This window comes from Stomoxys calcitrans, chromosome 1, assembly GCF_963082655.1.
Source record: "Stomoxys calcitrans chromosome 1, idStoCalc2.1, whole genome shotgun sequence".
Lineage (NCBI taxonomy): Eukaryota > Metazoa > Arthropoda > Insecta > Diptera > Muscidae > Stomoxys > Stomoxys calcitrans.
In genome coordinates, this window is record NC_081552.1 from 184,304,481 (window position 1) to 184,324,466 (window position 19,986).

Genomic DNA, 19,986 nt, shown 5'->3' on the forward strand with positions numbered 1-19,986 from the left:
TCGGGCAATCCGGTACGTACAACCGGCTGCCATGGGATTGAATTAATTTTTTAATTGTCGCAGACAAAAAAATCTATCATTACAGCTAATAGACAGGGTTGTCGAGCGTGGTTAATGTGGTATTTGTATCAAAGAGGCGTTTTCGCAATAAATACGACATAAATGCAACATAGCAACGTACGGCCCATGAAGCCATCACTCCTAATATGGTTGACAAGTCTTCTAACCAAAGAGGAAACGCGTCCCATAGTGGTTGGTGTCTGTTGCGGTCTCTGGCTTTCCTTTTCCATTTGCAAAGAAAATCTCCGATCCATCATGGATCGCATTTGTCGAGTTCTATTCGCGGTATCTCTTTTTAGGTAAACAAAAAATATTGAATAAGAACTGTTATGCTATTGGAGCTATATCAAGTTATAGTCCGATTCGGATCATAAATGAATGCTGAACATTGTAGAAGTCATTGTGTAATATTTCAGTTCATTCGGATAAGAATTGCGACTTGTAGACTCAAAAGGCAAAATCGGGAGATTGGTTTATATAGGAGCTGTATGAAGCTATTGATCGATTCAGACCATATTAGACACGTGTGTTGAAGGTCATGAGAGAAGCCGTTGTACAAAATTTCTGTCAAATCGGATGACAATTGCGCCCTCTAGAGGCTCAGGAAATCAAGATTCCAGATCGGTATATATGGCAGCTATATCAAGTTATGTACCGATTTGCGCCATACTTACCACAGTTATTGGAAGTCATAACAAAACTCCTCTTGCAAAATTTCAAATCAACCAAATCGGATGAAAATTGCGCGCTCTATTGGTTCAAGAAGTCAAGATCCAAGATCGGTTTATATGACAGCTATACCAGATTATGAACCGATTTGAAGCATTACACAGTTGTTGGAAGTGATACCAAAACACCACGTGCAAAATTTCAGCCAAATCGGACGATTATTGCACCCTCTAGAGGCTCAAGAAATCAAGACCCAAGATAGGTTTATATATATATGAATATATATACTTTACTAGCTGACCCGGGCCCGCTCCGCTGCGCCTTCTTTTACTTTACATGGAACAAAAGTTTTCTTGGAATATTTATTTTCGACAATTAAAGATCTTTTAGTGAAATACCATGAAAACTATACTAACAGTTTAACAATATAAGTAACTTTATCTGAATCCCACATGATCTTTATTGATCTACGAATTTAAGTTTGGATATAAGGTGTACTCCATTCTTAAAATACTTCATTTCAGCCCGATATTCTCATGATGCCTGATTTAGTGGCATTTTCGGGGGAGAGGGGGTCCCCCAGATACTAGGCCCTGAAAAAATATCAGCATCGTGCTCTTCTCTCTTCATTTATTTAAACCCCATATTGCCATTGGCTTAAGAGCAGTTTACAGGATGAGGCGTCCCCCAAACACATGGCCCCAAAATAGGTTATCAAATTCGTTTTCTAATCTCAAATACCTTTCATTTGAGCCACATATTGTCATGGTCGATATATATTTCGTTTGGGGGTGTTTTGGGAAAGGGGTGATGCCCTAAATACATGGTCCTACATATGGATATTAAATTCGTGGTCTACTCCAAAATACCTTTATTTGAGCCCCATATTGCGATAATCAGTAAAAAATTGCTGTTTGTGGGGTATTTTGGGAAAGGGGTAGACCACCAGAAAATTGGTCCCAAAAATGGGTATAAATTCTTGCTTTACCCCCCAATTCCTTTCATTTAATCTCCACATTGACATGGTCGGTAAATATGCACGATTTAGGGATGTTTTGGGGTGAGCAAATATGTCCTATTTGGCGGTTTTTATGGTTGTGGGACGTCCGCAAGACAGTTGGCCCCCTAACGTTGATCAGATACGTGGTCTACTCCCACATACCTTTAATTTGAGCCCCATATTTCCATAGTCGGCAAACATGACCGGCTTGGGGGTGTTTTGTGGGATGCGCGGCCACTCAGTGAGTTGGCCTTGAAAATATATATCGAATTCGTGTTCCACTTTAAAAACCCTCTTATTTGAGCCTCATATTGCAATAGTCAGCAAATATTTACTATTTGGGTGGTGTTGTGGGGGTGGGGTGCCCCCATAGACACTTTTCTCGAAAATTGATATCAAATTCGTGCTTTACTCCCGAAGACCTTTCATTTGAGCCCCATATTGCTATGGTCGTAAATTTCTCCCCTTTGGGGGATGTTTTTGGTGAGAGACCGCCCCCAAACGCTTGGTCCCGTATTTAAATATCAGATTCGTATTCTATTGGGTTGCCCAAAAAGTAATTGCGGATTTTTCATATAGTCGGCGTTGACAAATTTTTTCACAGCTTGTGACTCTGTAATTGCATTCTTTCTTCTGTCAGTTATCAGCTGTTACTTTTAGCTTGCTTTAGAAAAAAAGTGTAAAAAAGTATATTTGATCAAAGTTCATTCTAAGCTTTATTAAAAATGCATTTACTTTCTTTTAAAAAATTCGCAATTACTTTTTGGGCAACCCAATCCATTCAAATACCTTTTATTTAAGCCCCACAATCCCATGGTCAGTAAATAAGTCCTGTTTGGGGGGTGTTTTGGGAAAGGGGTGGACCCCCAGAAACATGGTCCCACATTTGGATATCAGATTCGTATTCTACTCGCAAATACCTTTCATTTGAGTCCCATATTGCCATGGTCGGTAAATATGTAGGAATTAGGGGTGTTTTGGGGCTTGGGGTGGTCCCCCTAGCACTTGGTCCGACAATTGGATATCAGATACGTTTTCTTATCCTAAATACCTTTCATTTGAGTCCCATATTGTCGTGCTTGGTCTAAATATATGTTTGGTAGGTTTTAGGGTGGGGCAGCCCTCCTATGTACCCCATCCGAAATTTGGATACCAAATTTTTATTTTTAGGGTACTATATGAGATCACACAAAATTTCGCTTAAATCGCACCATCCATCTCCGAGATCTGGCATTTCTGAAAATTAGGGTAAGGGGGAGGGTCCGCCCCCTCTTCAGATATCAAAAAATGTAATACCCTATTTTCACCACGGGGTCATTATGTACCATCTGTGTAAATTTCTAGAAAATCGGTTCAGCCGTTTCTGAGTCTATAAGGAACACACAAACATACATACAAACAAACAAACAAATCTACAAACAAACACAAATTGATTTTTATATATAAGATGGCGTCTCAGACGCATATTTCGATGGGTTACAAACAGAATGACGAAATTAGTATACCCCCATCCTATGGTGGAGGGTATAATAATTGTGAAATTTAATGATCTTCGCCCTAACAGGCAATAAACTTGAAAATGAAAATATCGATTACTGCTTTTGAAAAAGTAATCGTAAAAATTTTCCAAAAAATCCACATTCAATTAAAAAGTGATTGAAAATCTTTAAATTTTTATTGATACAATTAAAAAACTGATTGCATTTTTTAAAATTCTCAATTCCTTTTTTTTAATAATAATAATAATAATAATTTCTTTATTCACCAACATATTTCTTTACATTACAATAGATTGCTGATCTGTAATTACAGTTTGGTAAAAAAAGAAAGTAAGGTATTAATAGACAATGGCTCTGTTATAAGCCGTCTGTCATATATATAACTTTTCATGCCTTCTATACGGAGTTGTACTCATTTACTAGAAATTTCCTGTAGGATAAACAAGTTTTTAAGTATGAAATTAGCTGTCGCCAATTGTCAGGTTCACGGCCGTCTAAGATGTTGATCATGGTTTCCTCAGATAGCACAGCAGATTGGAATATTGTAATTCTAAATTCTCTCAAAACAGGACACTCTCCAAGAAAGTGCAGTAATGTTTCATCTCGATTAAGGTTGCACATAGAACATTTTCTTTCCTCGTTTTCTGCATTAAATCTGTTGGCATTCAGGTTGATCAATCCACATCTTGCCTTAAAGACCCAGGAAATTTGATCGCTAGAGTAAGAATCAGTAAAGTACATTTCTCCCATTCTATAATCTAAATGTTTGTATATTCTAGATTGGCTTTGATATTTTAACTTCAAGTTTTCATAAAAGATATAATGTCGTTCACTATTAACCAAGCATGTGCTGAATAAATTCCACTCATATTCATTCGTGGTATTTGGCCATTGTACGTTTAATCGTTGTGCAGTTCTTTTAATATCTGATACCCAAAATCCTTCTTCTTGCAGTAATAAATTAGTTAGCTTTCTTGGTAAACGAGTTTCTTGATATTTGTGCATTATTTGGTGTATGTATTGTAGATGTAGATTTAGTGTATATAAATGGCAACTTTCAACCGCGGTCTCGAGCATGAGTGCGTAGTTAGGAGCAAAACAGGGCACCTTCAGTATTTTCTTCAAAAAATAACGTTGTAGTTTATCAACCTCGTCAAAGTGAGCAAATCCCCATACTTGAGCAGAATATGTTTGTATTGCCCTGCAAACGGCCTGGTAGATTTTCCATTTCATGGGAATATTGACATCTTTTTTTCCCAGAAAGTTAGTCCATGTGGTATTTATTGCCATCTTTGACTGGTTTGTGCGATTTTCTACATGCTTTAAAAATGATAGCTTTGGTGTAAATGTGACGCCTAGATATTTATACTCGTTTACAATTCTAATCTCATTTCCATTATACATCCATTTCTCTCTTGCGCTAAGCCTTCCTCCCTTTCTGAATATGAGTATTTCAGACTTGCTCATATTGACTTGTAAGTTCCACATTCTGCAGTAGTTTTCGAGGTTTAAGATCATGGTTTGCAGTATATGTATATCATCTGCTAGGATAACAATGTCGTCTGCATATAGCAAAAGTCTTATGTTCAAATTTTTGATGTATATTCCACCTTCTAAGTGTTCATGTAGATCATTTATATATAGAGAGAATAGCATTGGCGATAATAGGCATCCCTGTTTAACACCCGAATCAGTTCCAAAATATTCCGAAAGTTCCTCTCCTGTCCAAACCGCATATTCTGTGTTGTCATATATATTCTGAATCAGTTTTACGAACTTGTTTGATACACCAAGTTGAGCCAGTTTGTATAAAAGTGATTTTCTGTGAACATTATCAAAAGCCGCTTTGAAGTCCACAAAAAATGCGTATACTTTTTTATTTTCCTTGATTTTAAGGCTCACAATAGATGCTAGATTATAGATGTTATCAACAGTGGAATAACCTTTTCTGAATCCGGCCTGATATTCACATAACACCTGATGATGATTTACCCATTTACATAGTCTTTCGTTTAGGATACCCATCATTATTTTTGCCAAGCAGTTCATAAACGCAATTCCTCTGTAATTTGAAGGTTCTGACATATTTCCTTTTTTATGTATCGGGAATATTATAGTCTTATTAAATGCATTATCAATATCTCCAGTATTTAGAATTTTGTTGTATCTAACTACTAATTGCTTATGGAAATCTTCTGTTGCATATACAATGTGTTCATATGGGATTCGATCCTCTCCTGGCGCTTTATTCATCTTCAACTTTCTAAGAACACTTTTTAGCTCTACCAAACTGATTTCACTATCTAAAATCAGATCAGTGTTAAAATTTAGGGCGTAAGATATTTGCAATGCATTCTGTTGAGGGTTTAAAAGCTCTTGAAAGTGATTTTTGAAACATTCTGATGATATTGTTGGACTTATTTGAAATGTTTGGTTCCTTATCACTTTGACTGCTCTCCACCACTGCTTAGAGTCGCTTACATTGTTTATTGTATTCAATAAATATCTGTTATGGTTCTGTTTACTGATTAAGCATATATATCTGTATTTTTTGGCAGATTCTAAATATTGTGTTTTGGACTCAAGTGAGTTGTCTTTTTTGTAAGTTTTTAACAGAGAGAACATACTATTTCTTGCATTGTGACATTTAAAGTCATACCAAGGTTGTTTTGGTGTAAATCCTCTTTGGTGTACCTCAAGTTTTACTGACGCTTTTATTGTGTTTCCAAGATCGGCCAATGTAAGGTCATTTGATCTGCTTATAAACTTATTTAGATTTTCTTGGAGATCTACATGGTACCTGCTGATTTTATTTTTATTCCATAAAAGTTTAGGAAGTAAATTAAGGCCTTTGTTAGTAGTGTTTTCTGTAGGTAACTTGAGTTGAATTTTTATTGGCAAGTGGTCTGACCACGTTTTATTTTCTACTACAAATTCCTCTACCAGATTTAGTATTTCTTGTGATACTGCGCAAATATCATTTACGGATGCGCCAGTTCCACTTATAAAGGTAAGATTTCCTTCCTCGTCTCCGCGTGTTCTACCATTTAGAATGAGCATATTATTATTTGTACATAGTTCTACAAGTAGATTTCCCTTTCTATTAACTTGTTTATCTCGAGATTTTCGTGTGTTCATTCCAGCTGAGAATAATTCCCTGTATACTTCGTTTACTTCTTGTGATATTTCTCCTATCCTTGAGTTAAGGTCCCCAATTAAAATTGGATTAAATACATCTTTTTCTTCGAAAAGTTTACGGATTTTATTATAGTCATATGACCATTGTGCGGGTCTCCAATATTGAGGTATGATTGTAAATATTGGTCCCTGTTGGGAATAAAACAGATAGCAGTTTATATTTTCATGTTTTATTACTCGATGGTTTATACCCATTCTTGAAACAGTGTTATTTACTGCAAATATGATACCACCAATTCCACGACCGTGCGTGTGTACTTTTATTGCCGGAACATTATACAATTCAAATCCAGGGAAATATTTCTTAACGTTTTCAAATTTATTTTCAAGTAGATGTGTTTCTGTTAATACAAGTATATCATTTTTATTTAAGAAATTGAAGAATGATGGATATAAATATTTGTTTTCCATTCCATTGACGTTATACGATAAGGCAGTAAGGTTTCGGTAAGTTGTATTTGGGGTTGTAATTAGTTTTTTGACTGAGTTTCACATAGCAAATACTCGTAATTGGTGTCCAAAGTTTCAATAATATCACCGTAGATCTTATGTAGTTCATCCTTGGCATCGTTTTTTCCGGCAACTAGTTTTCGGTCCTTATTCCATGTAAACCATATATTTTTTATTTTGATTTTGTCTTCTCTCACAGTAATATTATGCTCCTTAGATATTTTCATTATTTTTGACTTCAGACATAGAGAGATCTTTTTCAACTGTTGCTTCGAAGGGATGAGATCACGCTCTATATATATGTTCGAACCAGCTAACTTTCTACCATTTCGAATGACATCCTCAGATTCTTGGCTTGATGTGAACTCTGTCACAACAGTCATTCTACCATTTCTTTCGTGTATCTTCCGAACGGATCTAGCCATCACTTTGAGTTCTAATTTATTGGTTAATATGTTGTTCACCTCATTTACAGGTTCACTTGAACTATTTAGCCCTCTGATAAAAATCTTGTTGCTTTTGATATGTTCGTGCATCCACATTAAGTCCTTCTTGTTTTCTTCGCATTCTCGTCGTACATATCTAAGTTCCTCTTTTAATTTCTGATTTTCAGTTCTCAATTGGTTTATTTCCGAACTTATAGAGTTGATTTCTACTTTGACTTCTTCTATGTCTTCTTTTGTGGACAAAGTTTTTAGCTTTTCATCCAAATTTGAATTGATTGTGCTGCTAATAAGCTCTATGAGTTCGATTTGTGAAAGACCAGTCGGAGTTACTGCCCTTTCTGTTTCAATATTTGGGGATAATTCGTTTCTGTTTCGTTTCGCAGATTGAACATTAATTGTTTGCTGGGTAGCAGTGGGGTTAGCTGGAGGAGTACGTTGCATCTTCAAAGTTGAAACCAGAAATATTTTAACGGAAATTTGCTGTGGTTGGCAACTCGCTTTTTTCGTAATCGATATTTTTTCCAAAGTTATCGAGATTTATCGTTTTTATATCATCACTATGTTTGAAGAACAAGGCCAGCTGATGTTATTGTTTTGGTTTTGTGGTGTTGGTGCGAACATTAACTTTCCAGTGTGAAAATACAAAACTCTTGCAATTTTTGTGGGAGAAATATAGCTTTTACTGACTTACCTAGGCATGCAAGAATGTCTTCTACACCGTCAGGAGTGCCACCTTCCCTATATTTTTGTTTGGAAGTGGATCCAAGATTGTTTGATGTCTCTTTCCTCGTAAATTTGATGGATAAGTAGCAGCTATCACGCAGTATGTCCGTCTGCTCGTATATAATCTAGCTATCTCTCCTTTTCCTTTTTTAACTGATCCAATTAACGCAATTAATCAATTTTTATACCCATCACCATGCACCATTGCCCGATTTGGCTGAAATTTTCCGTATAGTGTTCTGTTATGACTTCCAACAACTGTGCCAAGTACGGTCCAAATCGGCCTATAACCTGATATAGCTCCCATATAAACCGGTCTCCGGATCATCCTTATTCGGTTCCTACAAGCTTTAATTTTTGCTGGTTTGACAGTAAATTGGTATTTAGAATAAAATAATGCCCTTTAACTAGATTTATTTTGTATAAATTTTTATCAGAATCCATGGTGGTGGGTTCCCAAGATTCGGCCCGGCCGCACTTAGCACAATATTACTTGGTTATTTTTTTTTTTTTCATTTCTAAAAGTACCCAAAAAATAAAATAATTGTTATTCTAATACCACTTTTTAGACACCGCAACCCTTGATGCCCTTTCACATAGCGTGGTACAATTTGGTTTGCTGCAATCGTAGTCTACATGAGAGCATTCTTATGTATGAGCCAATTGACTTGCAAGAAATATATTTATTTCTTAAAAGTCTGGGTTATCGTTACGATCCAAAGGTAATGTCTATTTCAAATGTAGTACTCCCTAATATTCTCCTTGTTCTCCATTTGTTCTCATTTTTCAAATTACTAGGATCTCAAACAATTTTTCGATCGTCGCTGTATAATCTTTCGTTATGATCTGGCAAGTGCTGGCGGTGGCGATAAAAAGGAAAATAACAAAAATCGTCACACACGTAAGAATAAAAAGGCTGGCCACAAAGCACCAATTTTCATTAGTATTCCCTAAGTCCTTGGTTTGTAGATACGCATGCTCATACGTTTACCATTTGGTATTTAGAAAATAAGTGTAAATAAAACTGAATTATTTTATGTTTATTTTTTTGCTCGAGTTATTTATATATATCAATGTTGTATTTCAATTTATATTAAGCATTTATTTTTATGGAGAAATTTTTATTAAAACAAATTTATATAGAGCAAAAACTAAAATGAAACAATAAAAAAACAATTTTGTTTTAGTTTTTCATAAACAATGTTAAAAATTTATTAACAGTTCGTTGATTTAAAAGTGTTGGTTTTTTTCTATAGAGATTTTGTTTTCTTTTACAAAAGAAAGTCTTTAGAATGAGATAGAATAATTAAACTAAAATAAAACTAAAATAATACAATAAAAAAACAATTTTGTTTTAGTTTTTCATAAACAATGTTAAAAATTTATTAACAGTTCGTTGATTTAAAAGTGTTGGTTTTTTCTATAGAGATTTTGTTTTCTTTTACAAAAGAAAGTCTTTAGAATGAGATAGAATAATTAATATTTTGTTAAAATATTTGAAAATAAGAAAATAGTTCAAATTAAGGAGAGCTGGTTTGATGTTAATTGACTTGTTAACATATAGATATGGAATGAATCTTGATTTTACAAATGTTCGGGGCATGTTGTGAGCCCTTAACTAAATTATTTTCTCAATTTCGATTACTGTTTGGAAACTTAAGTCAATGTCCTCTGACACATTATACAATATCTTTCTTTTTTTAACTTGGTGCTCAATTAATAACTGGATAAAGCGACTCATTAGCATTATAAAAAACACAAATCCATTTCAATATTTGTACCATAACTTTGCTTTAAATATTTTAAAATAAACCTTAAATTTAAATAAAACAAAATCGTCCTCTATATAAAAAAAAAAAAAAAAAAAAAAAAACAAAAACAAAAAATAATCACAAAATATAAATATGTATACTTTAAAGTATATGATAAAATAGTTAAAGCACACTTCTTTTTTCTACATTCTACGTCAAACTACATGAACTACTACATTGATTAAGGGGTTTACTTTGTCCTAGTTTAATGGCATCTTCATCTGTATCCACTTGTGTGATACTTGTATCGATACGTTTTTTCAATTCTGTGGCCAATGCTACAAAAGCATCATCGATATTGCGATTCTCTTTGGCAGAGGTTTCCAATAGGAAAAGGACTTCAGGAATGTACTGGCACATTTGTTGAGCTTCCTCGAATTCAACTTCACGTTCGTTGTCCAAATCCGATTTGTTACCAACAATTATTAACATAACATCTGAGGTGGTATATCGGCGAACTTCCTCAATCCATTTTTGAATGTTGGCAAATGAATTGCGACTTGTTATATCGTAAACTGAAATAAATAAAATAAGGCAATAAGGTTTAAATCGGATATGAAATAGAATGCGTTTTGTTAGAGTGGGCCGCACTGAGGACGACACCAACTGATGCACTGAATTTAATGCTACACCTAGACACATTGCTGTAACCTCTGCTATGAGGCTAGGGGAGCTTACTCATGCGGCGCCTATGGACACTCTGTTATTCAAGTAACAATGGCCGATGTTCCAGGCAGTGTGAATTACCCATTGCCTGAGCTGCTTTGTGGTAAAAAGTAAATGCAAAATTTGGCCATGAATATTCCACTAAGAAACAGCGGCAAACTTTTCACACATCAATGAGTGCAGTCCGATTCTAGTTCAAGCTTAATGCTAAGGGGCCTCCTTTTTATAGCCGAGTCCGAACGGCGTGCCGCAGTGCTACACGTAGAGAGACGTTATTCATGGCATAGTTGTTGTTGTTGTAGCAGAAGCAAGCAGACGAAAGATAAAACACAACACTATCTTTCGTCTGCTTGATTTTGTTGAGTGTCAAGATGAATGTTGTCTAGACCCGCATGATATGCCGCTTGATCTCGAGGTTCTCTCTTGTAGCGCTGAACCTTACGCTCTAGATCATGTAGATCTACCTTAAGGCTTCTGGGCAGAGGATGACGATCCACGAGAGGATGATTTGGATGGTCTCTGCAATAACAGGTACTGCTTAGACAGCATGCAGTTATGTCTTCGCACTGGTAGGCTCTTTGTCTCCTGATGGAGGTGGTCCTCATGGGAACTGAGGAGACAGCCCGTCGCAGTTCGGAGGGCGGCATTCTGACAGATCTGAATATTATTCCACTGCGTGTTACAGAGCGTACGAGACCACACTGGCGCTGCATATCTTACCACAGACCGGCCAATTGCTTTGTACGTAGTCAACAAGGTTTCTTTGTTTGCACTTTAAGTGCTGCAAGCAAGTGACTTCAGGACCTTGTTTCTACTTTTGACTTTAGCGCAAATTGCTGTGGCATGTTGGGAGAATGTGTAAGAGCTGTCAAATTTGACGCCAAGTATTTTGAGACACTTGATGGTCGGAATCATTTCTCCATCGACCATCACAGTCAGCTCGGTATTCACCTCACGCGTACTAATGTGGCTGAAGATTTGGTGGCAGATATCTTCAGATTTCTTGCAGCAATGTGTAGGGGCCTGATGCCATGATCGTTCAATCGTCCGCATATGATACAATCTCTATGCCGTCTGGAGGGGGTGGAATGGAGGATAGATAGAGGTTAATTAGTGCCGGAGATATCACTCCGCCTTTTGGAACTCCCTGTTTCATTCAACGGCGCTTCGACTTCTAATTCCTAAATTCCACAAATAACTGGTTAATTAGCGACCCAGCGTTTCAGGCCTGGCTGGAGGGACGTGATGGCGATGTCCTTTAATAGTTTGGCATGGCTGACCGTGTCGAATGCCTTAGATAGGTCCAGTGCCACGAGGACCGTCCTATTACATGGTCTGTGCTGATTGAAGCCACGGCAAATGTGTGTGGTGATGGCATGCAAAGTAGTTGTTGTGCTATGCAGTCTTCGAAATCCATGTTGATGCTCGGCGAATGGAAATTCTACTAAGCGGCTCGGGCGGAATAATGCCTCAAGCGTCTTTGCCACTGGTGAGAGAGAGGAGATCGGTTTGTATGACTCCCCCAAACTCGGGTCCTCTCCAGGCTTTAGTAGCGGGATCACTCTGCCCATTTTCCAGACATCGGGAACTATAAGAGTGTTCAAAGGCAGGATGAGGACAGTAGTAAGGTACTCAACTTCAGGTAAATCCAGATCCTTCAGAATCAGTGTAGAGATTCTGCCGGGGCCCAACGCCTTGGATGAATTGGCGCCACGGATAACATTCGGTATATTGTGATGGCTGTCCATCGGCTCGGAGAGAACGGATACGGCAAATGGCACTCCTCCTTGCCTTGTCACTCTCGAGATGCACAATAAATTGACGGTTGAACAACTTGGCGCATCTCTTCGGATCAGTCACGGCTATGTCGCCAAAAGTGACTGAGGTCCTGTCGTCCCTTCTAACGCGGTTCGAGAGTGACTTAACAGTAGACCACAGTTTGCCTAAATCCGTGGCTAAGTTACATTGCTCCAAGTGTTTCAGCCACAAATTCCGCTTATGTTCGTTGACTACCCAGTTTATTTCCAGATTCAGCTCGCAGATTCTGGAGTTAGCGGGGTCCAAAGCACGAATCCCATCACGCTCATCTGCGAGTACCGCTGCTTGCGCCGGGAAATTGGGCCGCACTTTGGCTATTCTACCGGCTGGTATAAAGCGAGCGGCTGCTGCGTTAATGATGTCTCAGAATTTCCTCTCGGCAACTAGCACATTCGAGGGGGGTTTCAAGTCACTGAAGCGGCGATTGGAGTACTCTCTGAAGCCAGCCCAATTGATAAACGTCCAGCGCTCAGAGGTTATTAAGTCGGTTGGTCGGTCGATTGTGAGAACTATGGGGAGGTGGTCTGACCCCAGGAGATCAGGGGATGTAATGGAAATGTCTGGCGAGCTGCTACACCTCCTCATTCACCTCTACCAAAACCATGCCACGCTGGTCGTTACCTGGGGGAGAATGCCTTGAAATGTGATGCGCATTAAAGTGCCCTAGAACCAGACGATAATTACAAGATAGTAACGCACTTATGTCGGGGTTGTAAGCTTGGCCATTTGGCACACAGCTCCCAACCGGCGGTATGTACACGTTGTATAGTTCTATTTCGGAAGTACCGGACCTGACTGCTATCCTCATGCACTCCATATAGTGGTCACAGGCGCCAGGCGCAGCCGAGATGGGTCTATATTGCACGGAATGGTGTATCATGAAGGCCAATCCCACACCTCCATTCCCTGAGCGATCCTTACGTAGCACATTGTATCCGAGACAACTGTGCAAACTGCAGGTGTTAGTCAGCCTTGTCTCCTGGATCGCACCCGACTCATAAAATCCATAACCTCGTCGATCTTGACACGAAGACCGATGAAGTTCAATTGCAAAAATAATACACTTCCCGGCACTGGCCTGGCAATATTGGGCCTAGGATGCTGCCGTTGTGTTTATTGCCACACGGGAGTGGTCCGGGGGTCACATAGTCCGACGACGAGGACGTAGAAGGCGACGTTGACGACGCTTGTGACCCACTGCTGCCTATGTTCGCACAGCACCTTGCAACATATTCAGTATGACTATACTCCCGTATTGATGTGAGCCCAGAGCAAGATGGGAAATGTACCCACTTACATCTCACCGACACCGACCGATGATGGAGGCGGTTCTAGCAAACCGAACAGAACCAGGGTCCGGGGTTCTTTTCAGTTCCGGCACCAGACTGTGCGAAGAAGGCACTTCGGGATGTGCATTTCCTGTGATGAAAAAAAGACGAACACGTACACTGAGTCGGCAGTCCTTGCCAATGAAGGGTTCCATCAGGTCAATCCAGTGCGTACAACCGGCTGACACGCAAAGTACCTCACAAATGTTGCCAGCTTTAGGAGGGGAAAGCCAACGCTGAATTTTATCTGATGTTCTCTTCAGGATTTGAAGTCACGCGGTCAGCGTCATATGCGGGCATGCTAACCTCTGTGCTACGGTGGATTCCAACTACTGATAAAAAGTACTGTGCCACTAATCGTGACAAAACAGTTTGGAACTACCATAACCTTGGTAATATAATTTACGTAGACTTCTATAAGGATGGTTCCAATCTAGACGACCATGCGAACTTAGGGGTGTACTGTGAAGATCTTGGACTGGTATCAAGCGAAGGTCCTTGCAATTAAAGAAGTAGTGGAATGGCTAACACTCCAAAATTATGTGCCTTAATCTAGACTTGACGAGGTCAACCCTTTTGCTGTCGCCTCAGTCACAGTGTCCGTCATGACAGGTCACCGTCTGATCGAAAAAACATGCTGACACACTGAAGGTTGTCGATGCTGTGAGGATGTCGAAGTAGAAGAGACTCTAGAACATGTGCTGTTTGTTCTCATTTATTTAAGAACTTGTCTGATTTAGCGGAAGTGAATATTCGCAAGTTGTTGGACTTTTTAAAGCGATGTGGGAAGTAACGCATTTTCCTTCTCTTGTCCTGGACAAAAACGTCTAAGTGAGTCTGATGGCAGACTGCCACTTTATCTATCCTTCAACTTATGGTAGGTTGAAGAGCATGAAATTACCAACAACGGTTAAAAGCCGTGCCGGGATGTTACGCGATCATCAGTTAGCATATGGAAGAACCTCTCTAAACGACAACAACAACAAAACAATGTTTCAGAAAATAGACCGCATGTCGTTATCTCTTTAAAAAGCTTCAAAAGAAGATTATACGGAAGGCATGCATGAAATGACACATTACTCAACAAACCACACACACTGTTTTTCAATGCCGATTGATGTCATTGAACAATCTCCACTGTAATCAGTTCCACAAAGCGGGAACGACCCGTTACCATTTTTGGTCAAGGCAATCTGGCGAAATATTCCCTTTATTCACAAGTGCGACATATCTCCATTTGATTTACTGATCTTTTTTGGCTGTTGTGACTCAAAACAGTGCCTAAAGGTGATATATATATAAAATATCTAATGTTAATAATAACATAATATATATGTACATATAGGTATAATTAATGCAAAAAAAAAACTAATGTTTACGCAATTCCCTAGAATGCCATATAAACAACCCTTCCATTTATTTATCTATCAAGTGTGGGGCGTACATCATAATAACAATCAAAAACACTCACCAATAATAATGCCATTCGCTGAGCGGTAGTAACTTTGAGTTATTGTGCGAAAACGTTCCTGTCCTGCCGTATCCCATATTTGCAACTGAATATGTTAAAAATAATACAATATTATTGCCATCACAAGAAACTACCACACCTTATTTACTTATTAGCATATCACTTACCTTAACTAGCTTCCCCTCCAGACTTATAGTTTTCATTGAAAAATCCACACCGATAGTATTGCCATGGCGTTCTATGAAGTTTCCCGTCTTAAAGCGTTCTACAATACAAGTCTTCCCCGTATTCGCATCACCTATGAGGACTACTTTGAAGAGAAAATCAAAACTATCTTCGCTTGGAAGAGCCATAAGAGTTTTAGGGTTTCTAGCAGTCATATTGGTTTTGTAGTTATGTTGCTTAACACTAATTTGTAGGGACGGACTGATGTAAAGCGTTAATATAGTGGCGGGGTAGAGATGATGACAAGAACGTGTGATATCACTTTTAGGGATTCGCAAAAGGTATTCTTTTTACGAATAGCTTGGGCCCATCTCAACAGAATTGAAGATTTTCTGGATGGACAGGTGGTTGTAGTTGTTTCTCTTTCAAGTCGGCTGTGGATATTGCAACTTAATACGTCGCGTCGTTGTATATGCGTTGTATTTTTTTCATTGTCCACCTTAGAGAGCAAGTTACTTTCTGTTAGCAAATTCACCTTTATTTATTTAACAACTACAAACCTTATAGGAATTTTAGAATTTCAAGTTTCAGTTGGGGTTAAATCCTCTGCTTTATTAAATAATATCTCAATATCTCAGGAAAAAACCCTTGATTGCTTTTTTGTGAGGTCTTTTGTCTCTTTGTTGTTGCGTATAACAAAACCCGTGCTGTCAGCTGTTTCACGATATATACATATATATGTCATGTGCTATCGATTTTCTAAGCAAAATCGATTAACTTATCCGTTGTAAATCGAACTAATTTGAATTTTCTATAGAAACTTATTTTGTGGTGATGTTTGCAGAATGGCACCGGTTGAACGATAAATCATACGCCGGTTAAGGTTTAAACTATCTCTTTTGGCTTTGCCAAATTACTGGGCAGCTTTCGCCTGTGGCTCTTGCTAGGGACGTTCTTAACACCATGCCAAAAAATCATTCCGGGTTTGAATAAGTATAAAGAAGTCTGAGACCAAAATAAGCACATACAAAGGGTTTGACGAGAATGATATGAAAAAAGAAAACACTTTAACTCTCGGAACAAGGGACAAACTAGTCTACCCGGCATGGCAAGCGTATGGCCCTCCCTTAGTAACCTCTAACGCTCTTCTCCGTGTTTACCATTCTCTCTCATGGGATATCCCAACATTTATACCTTCACTTACCCTTCAAATGTTTCCTGCAACCTTCCGAAATTAGCCTAAGCTAAACATATGAGACTTTTTATAAAAGTTATAAAAGCTTTAATAATGGTTACGAAAGAATAAATATATAACATATATAAATATATAACACATGTATACGCAGCCGTTGTATTTTGATGCGTGTAACTATGCTATCGTCATAATATAGCTCATACAGCTCGTGGTTCATACGTCGCCTATATTCCCCATTAACGCAAACTGGCCCATATATTTTACGAAGATTCATTCTCTCAAACACTCCATGTACTGCTTCATCTGCTTCACAAGTACCCATGCCTTGGAACCATATAACAACATGGGCAGTATCAGTGCCTTGTATAGTGTAATCTTCGTATGTCCAAAGGTGGTCTTGTTTCTAAACTGCCTACTTAATCCAAAGAAGTATCTGTTTGCCAGTATTATTCTTCGCTTAATTTCAAAACTGGTGTCGTTCGTTTCGGTTACGGCGGTGCCGAAGCAGATAAAGTTGTGGTTCCTAGCTTTCTCCATTTTCTTTATCTGATCGGTTGTCTAAGGCGTTTTGGGAGTTGATACCATCCATTTCGTCTTATCTCCATTTACTGCCAGACCCATTTTCAACGACTCCCTTTCGACTCTTTCAAAGGCTGCAGTTACTACCTTCGGTGACCGACCTATGATATCAATGTCGTGGGCATAGGCGAGTAGCATTTGTTGTCTTGTGAGAAGTGTGCCATATCTGCGTCTCGTATGGAGAAGATTCAGCTAGAGATCACACGATAAGCTGTCACCTTGTCAAGTGCCATCCTGCAGAGTCTTTTAAATTTTGCAGGGATACTCAAACATGGCTTGAAATACCTTCGAACGTATAGGGTTATCGAAAATATTTTTAATATTCTTAATTTCAAAGTTTTTTTTCAAAGAAGCTTTTTGTAAAAATTTATTGTGAGATTCAAAAGAACAGCATAATGTTGCACTCACTGTTTCAAATTTCATTGAAATCTGATGAAAAATGCTCCTTTTATGGACTCAATACTCTTTTTCGGCAAATCGGTCTATATGGCAGCTATATCCAAATATAGTCCTACCTGGACCACATTCGACAAAGAAGTGTAGAGGACTACAAAAGCTCACTGTTCCAAATTTCATTGAAATCGGATTAAAAATGCTCCTTTTATGGGCTCAATACTCTACATCTGAACGATATGTTGGGTGTGAGTGCAACCCAAACAGAAAGAGTAAGAGCAAACTCAAACTCATAAACACTTTCGAAGAGAAGGCAAAAAAAATCTGGCAACAAATCCGTTTTTTATGGGATTAAGGCCCTAAATTAGAAGATCAGTCTATATGACAGCTATACCTATATAGCCTGATCTGATTCATATTTGGGCCGGATATCGGGAGGCTTTAAACAACCCAATATTTCAACGAAATCGGGTAATAAATAAAGGTTTTATGGGTTTCAGACCCTTAATCGACACATCAGTCTATATGACAGCTATATCTAAATATATTCCGATCTTTATCGTATTTAGGTCAGATGGTGGGAGGCTTAAAACAACTAACTGATTCAAATTTCATCGAAATCGGGTAATAAGTAAAGCTTTTATGGGCTTCAAGCCCTCTTTCGGCCTATCGATCTATATGACAGCTATATCTAAATATAGTCCGATCTGAACCATATTTGGGTCGGATGTTGGGAGGCTTAAAGCTATTCACTGTTTCAAGTTTTAGCAAAATCGGGTAATAAATGCAGTTTTTATGTGTTCAGACCCTTAACAGGCAGATCGGTCTATATGGCAGCTATATATAAATATAGTCCGATCTGAACCATATTTGGGTCGGATGTCGGGATGCTTAAAAAAACTCACTGTTTCAAATTTCAGCAAAATCGGGTGATAAATGCAGCTTTTAGGGGCTCAGAACCTATTGGGCTATTGATCGATTCAGACCATATTAGACACGTATGTTGAAGGTCATGAGAGAAGCCGTTGTACAAAATTTCAGCCAAATCAGATGGGAATTGCGCCCTCTAGAGGTTCAAGAATTCAAGATCCCAGATCGGTTTATATGGCAGCTATATCAGGTTCTATACCGATTTACGCCATACTTAGCACAGTTATTGGAAGTCATAACAAAACACCTCATGCAAAATTTCAGCCAAATCGGATGAGAATTGCGCGCTCTATTGGCTCAAGAAGTCAAGATCCAAGATCGGTTTATATGACAGCTTATCAGATTATGAACCGATTTGAACCAGTTGTTCGCACAGTTGTTGAAAGTGATACCAAAACACTACGTGCAAATTTATTGGAAGTCATAACAAAATACGTCATGCAAAATTTGAGCCAAATCGGATGAGAATTGCGCGCTCTATTGGCTCAAGAATTTAAGATCCAAGATCGGTTTATATGACAGCTTACCAGATTATGAACCGATTTGAATCAGTTATTCGCACAGTTGATGCAAGTGATACCAAAACACTACGTGCAAAATTTCAATTAAATCGGAAGAGAATTGCGCCCTCTAGAGGCTCAAGAAGTCAACACCCAAGATCGGGCTATATGGCAGCTATATCAAAACATGGACCGATTTAAACCATACTTAGCGTAGTTGTTGGAAACAAAAACTACGTGCAAAATTTCAGTTAAATCGGACGAGAATTACGCCCTCTAGAGGCTCAAGAAGTCAAGACCCAAGACCGGTTTATATGGCAGCCATATCAAAACATGGCCACCGTAGCGCAGAGGTTAGCATGTCATATGACGCTGAACGCCTGGGTTCGTATCCTGGCGAGACCATCAGAAAAAAAATTTTCAAGCGGTGGTTTTCCCCCTCTTAATGCTGGCAACATTTGAAAGGTACTATGCCATGTAAAACTTACCTCCAAAGAGGTGTCGCACTGCGGCACGCCGGAGGCCCCTTATCATTGAGCTTAAAACTTGAATCGGACTGCACTCATTGATATATGAGAAGTTTGCCCCTGTTCCTTAGTGGAATGTTCATGGGCAAAATTTGAAATTTGCATATCAAAACATGGACCGATTTAAACCATACTTAGCGTAGTTGTTGAAAGTGATACCAAAATACTACGTGCAAAATTTCAATAAAATCGGATAAGAATTGCGCCCTCTAGAGGCTCAAGAAGTCAAGACCGAAGATCGGTTTATATGGCAGCTATATCAAAATATGGACCGATTTGGCCCATTTACAATACCAACCGACCTACACAAATAAAAAGTATTTGTGCAAAATTTCAAGCGACTTGCTTTACTCCTTCGAAAGTTAGCGTGCTTTCGACAGACAGACGGACGGACAGGGCTAGATCGACTTAAACTGACATGACGATCAAGAATATATATACTTTATTGGGTCTTACACGCATGTTTCGAGGTGTTACAAACAGAATGACGAAATAAGTATACCCCCATCCTATGATGGAGGGTACGGATATGTGGGATTCAAAAGAAAGTTATTTGGC

The 19,986-nt window shown here is 38.5% G+C and overlaps 2 protein-coding genes across 4 annotated transcripts in view; one reads left to right on the plus strand and one right to left on the minus strand.

Moving 5' to 3' along the window:
* Positions 1–9,259, plus strand: part of LOC106094511 (structure-specific endonuclease subunit SLX4) — a 32,976-nt gene extending 23,717 nt beyond the window's left edge. For all 3 annotated transcript variants that reach the window (XM_059360039.1, XM_059360093.1, XM_059360069.1), the window contains exons 7-8: positions 8,615–8,767; positions 8,844–9,259. In XM_059360039.1, coding sequence (XP_059216022.1) covers positions 8,615–8,767; positions 8,844–8,999 — 309 coding nt within the window. In that variant the 3' untranslated portion in view covers positions 9,000–9,259. The remainder of the gene's footprint in view (positions 1–8,614; positions 8,768–8,843) is intronic.
* Positions 9,260–9,832: 573 nt separating this feature from the next.
* Positions 9,833–16,012, minus strand: LOC106094512 (ras-related protein Rab-43). The gene is made up of 4 exons (XM_013261733.2): positions 15,865–16,012; positions 15,307–15,803; positions 15,140–15,224; positions 9,833–10,371 (listed from the first exon to the last, which is right to left on the minus strand). The coding sequence occupies exons 2-4, from the start codon at positions 15,517–15,519 to the stop codon at positions 10,007–10,009; spliced, it is 663 nt and encodes a 220-aa protein (XP_013117187.1). The 5' UTR covers positions 15,520–15,803; positions 15,865–16,012; the 3' UTR covers positions 9,833–10,006.
* Positions 16,013–19,986: the final 3,974 nt, after the last annotated feature.

What these genes read in the sequence shown, in the direction of transcription:
- LOC106094512 (XM_013261733.2), bottom strand. Translation starts at nt 15,519, where the DNA reads ATGACTGCTAGAAACCCTAAAACTCTTATGGCTCTTCCAAGCGAAGAT. An exon ending in TGGAGGGGAAGCTAGTTAAG is followed by an intron (nt 15,225 to 15,306) that starts GTAAGTGATATG and finishes TAACATATTCAG; the next exon opens with TTGCAAATATGGGATACGGC. An exon ending in AGCGAATGGCATTATTATTG is followed by an intron (nt 10,372 to 15,139) that starts GTGAGTGTTTTT and finishes TATTTATTTCAG; the next exon opens with TTTACGATATAACAAGTCGC.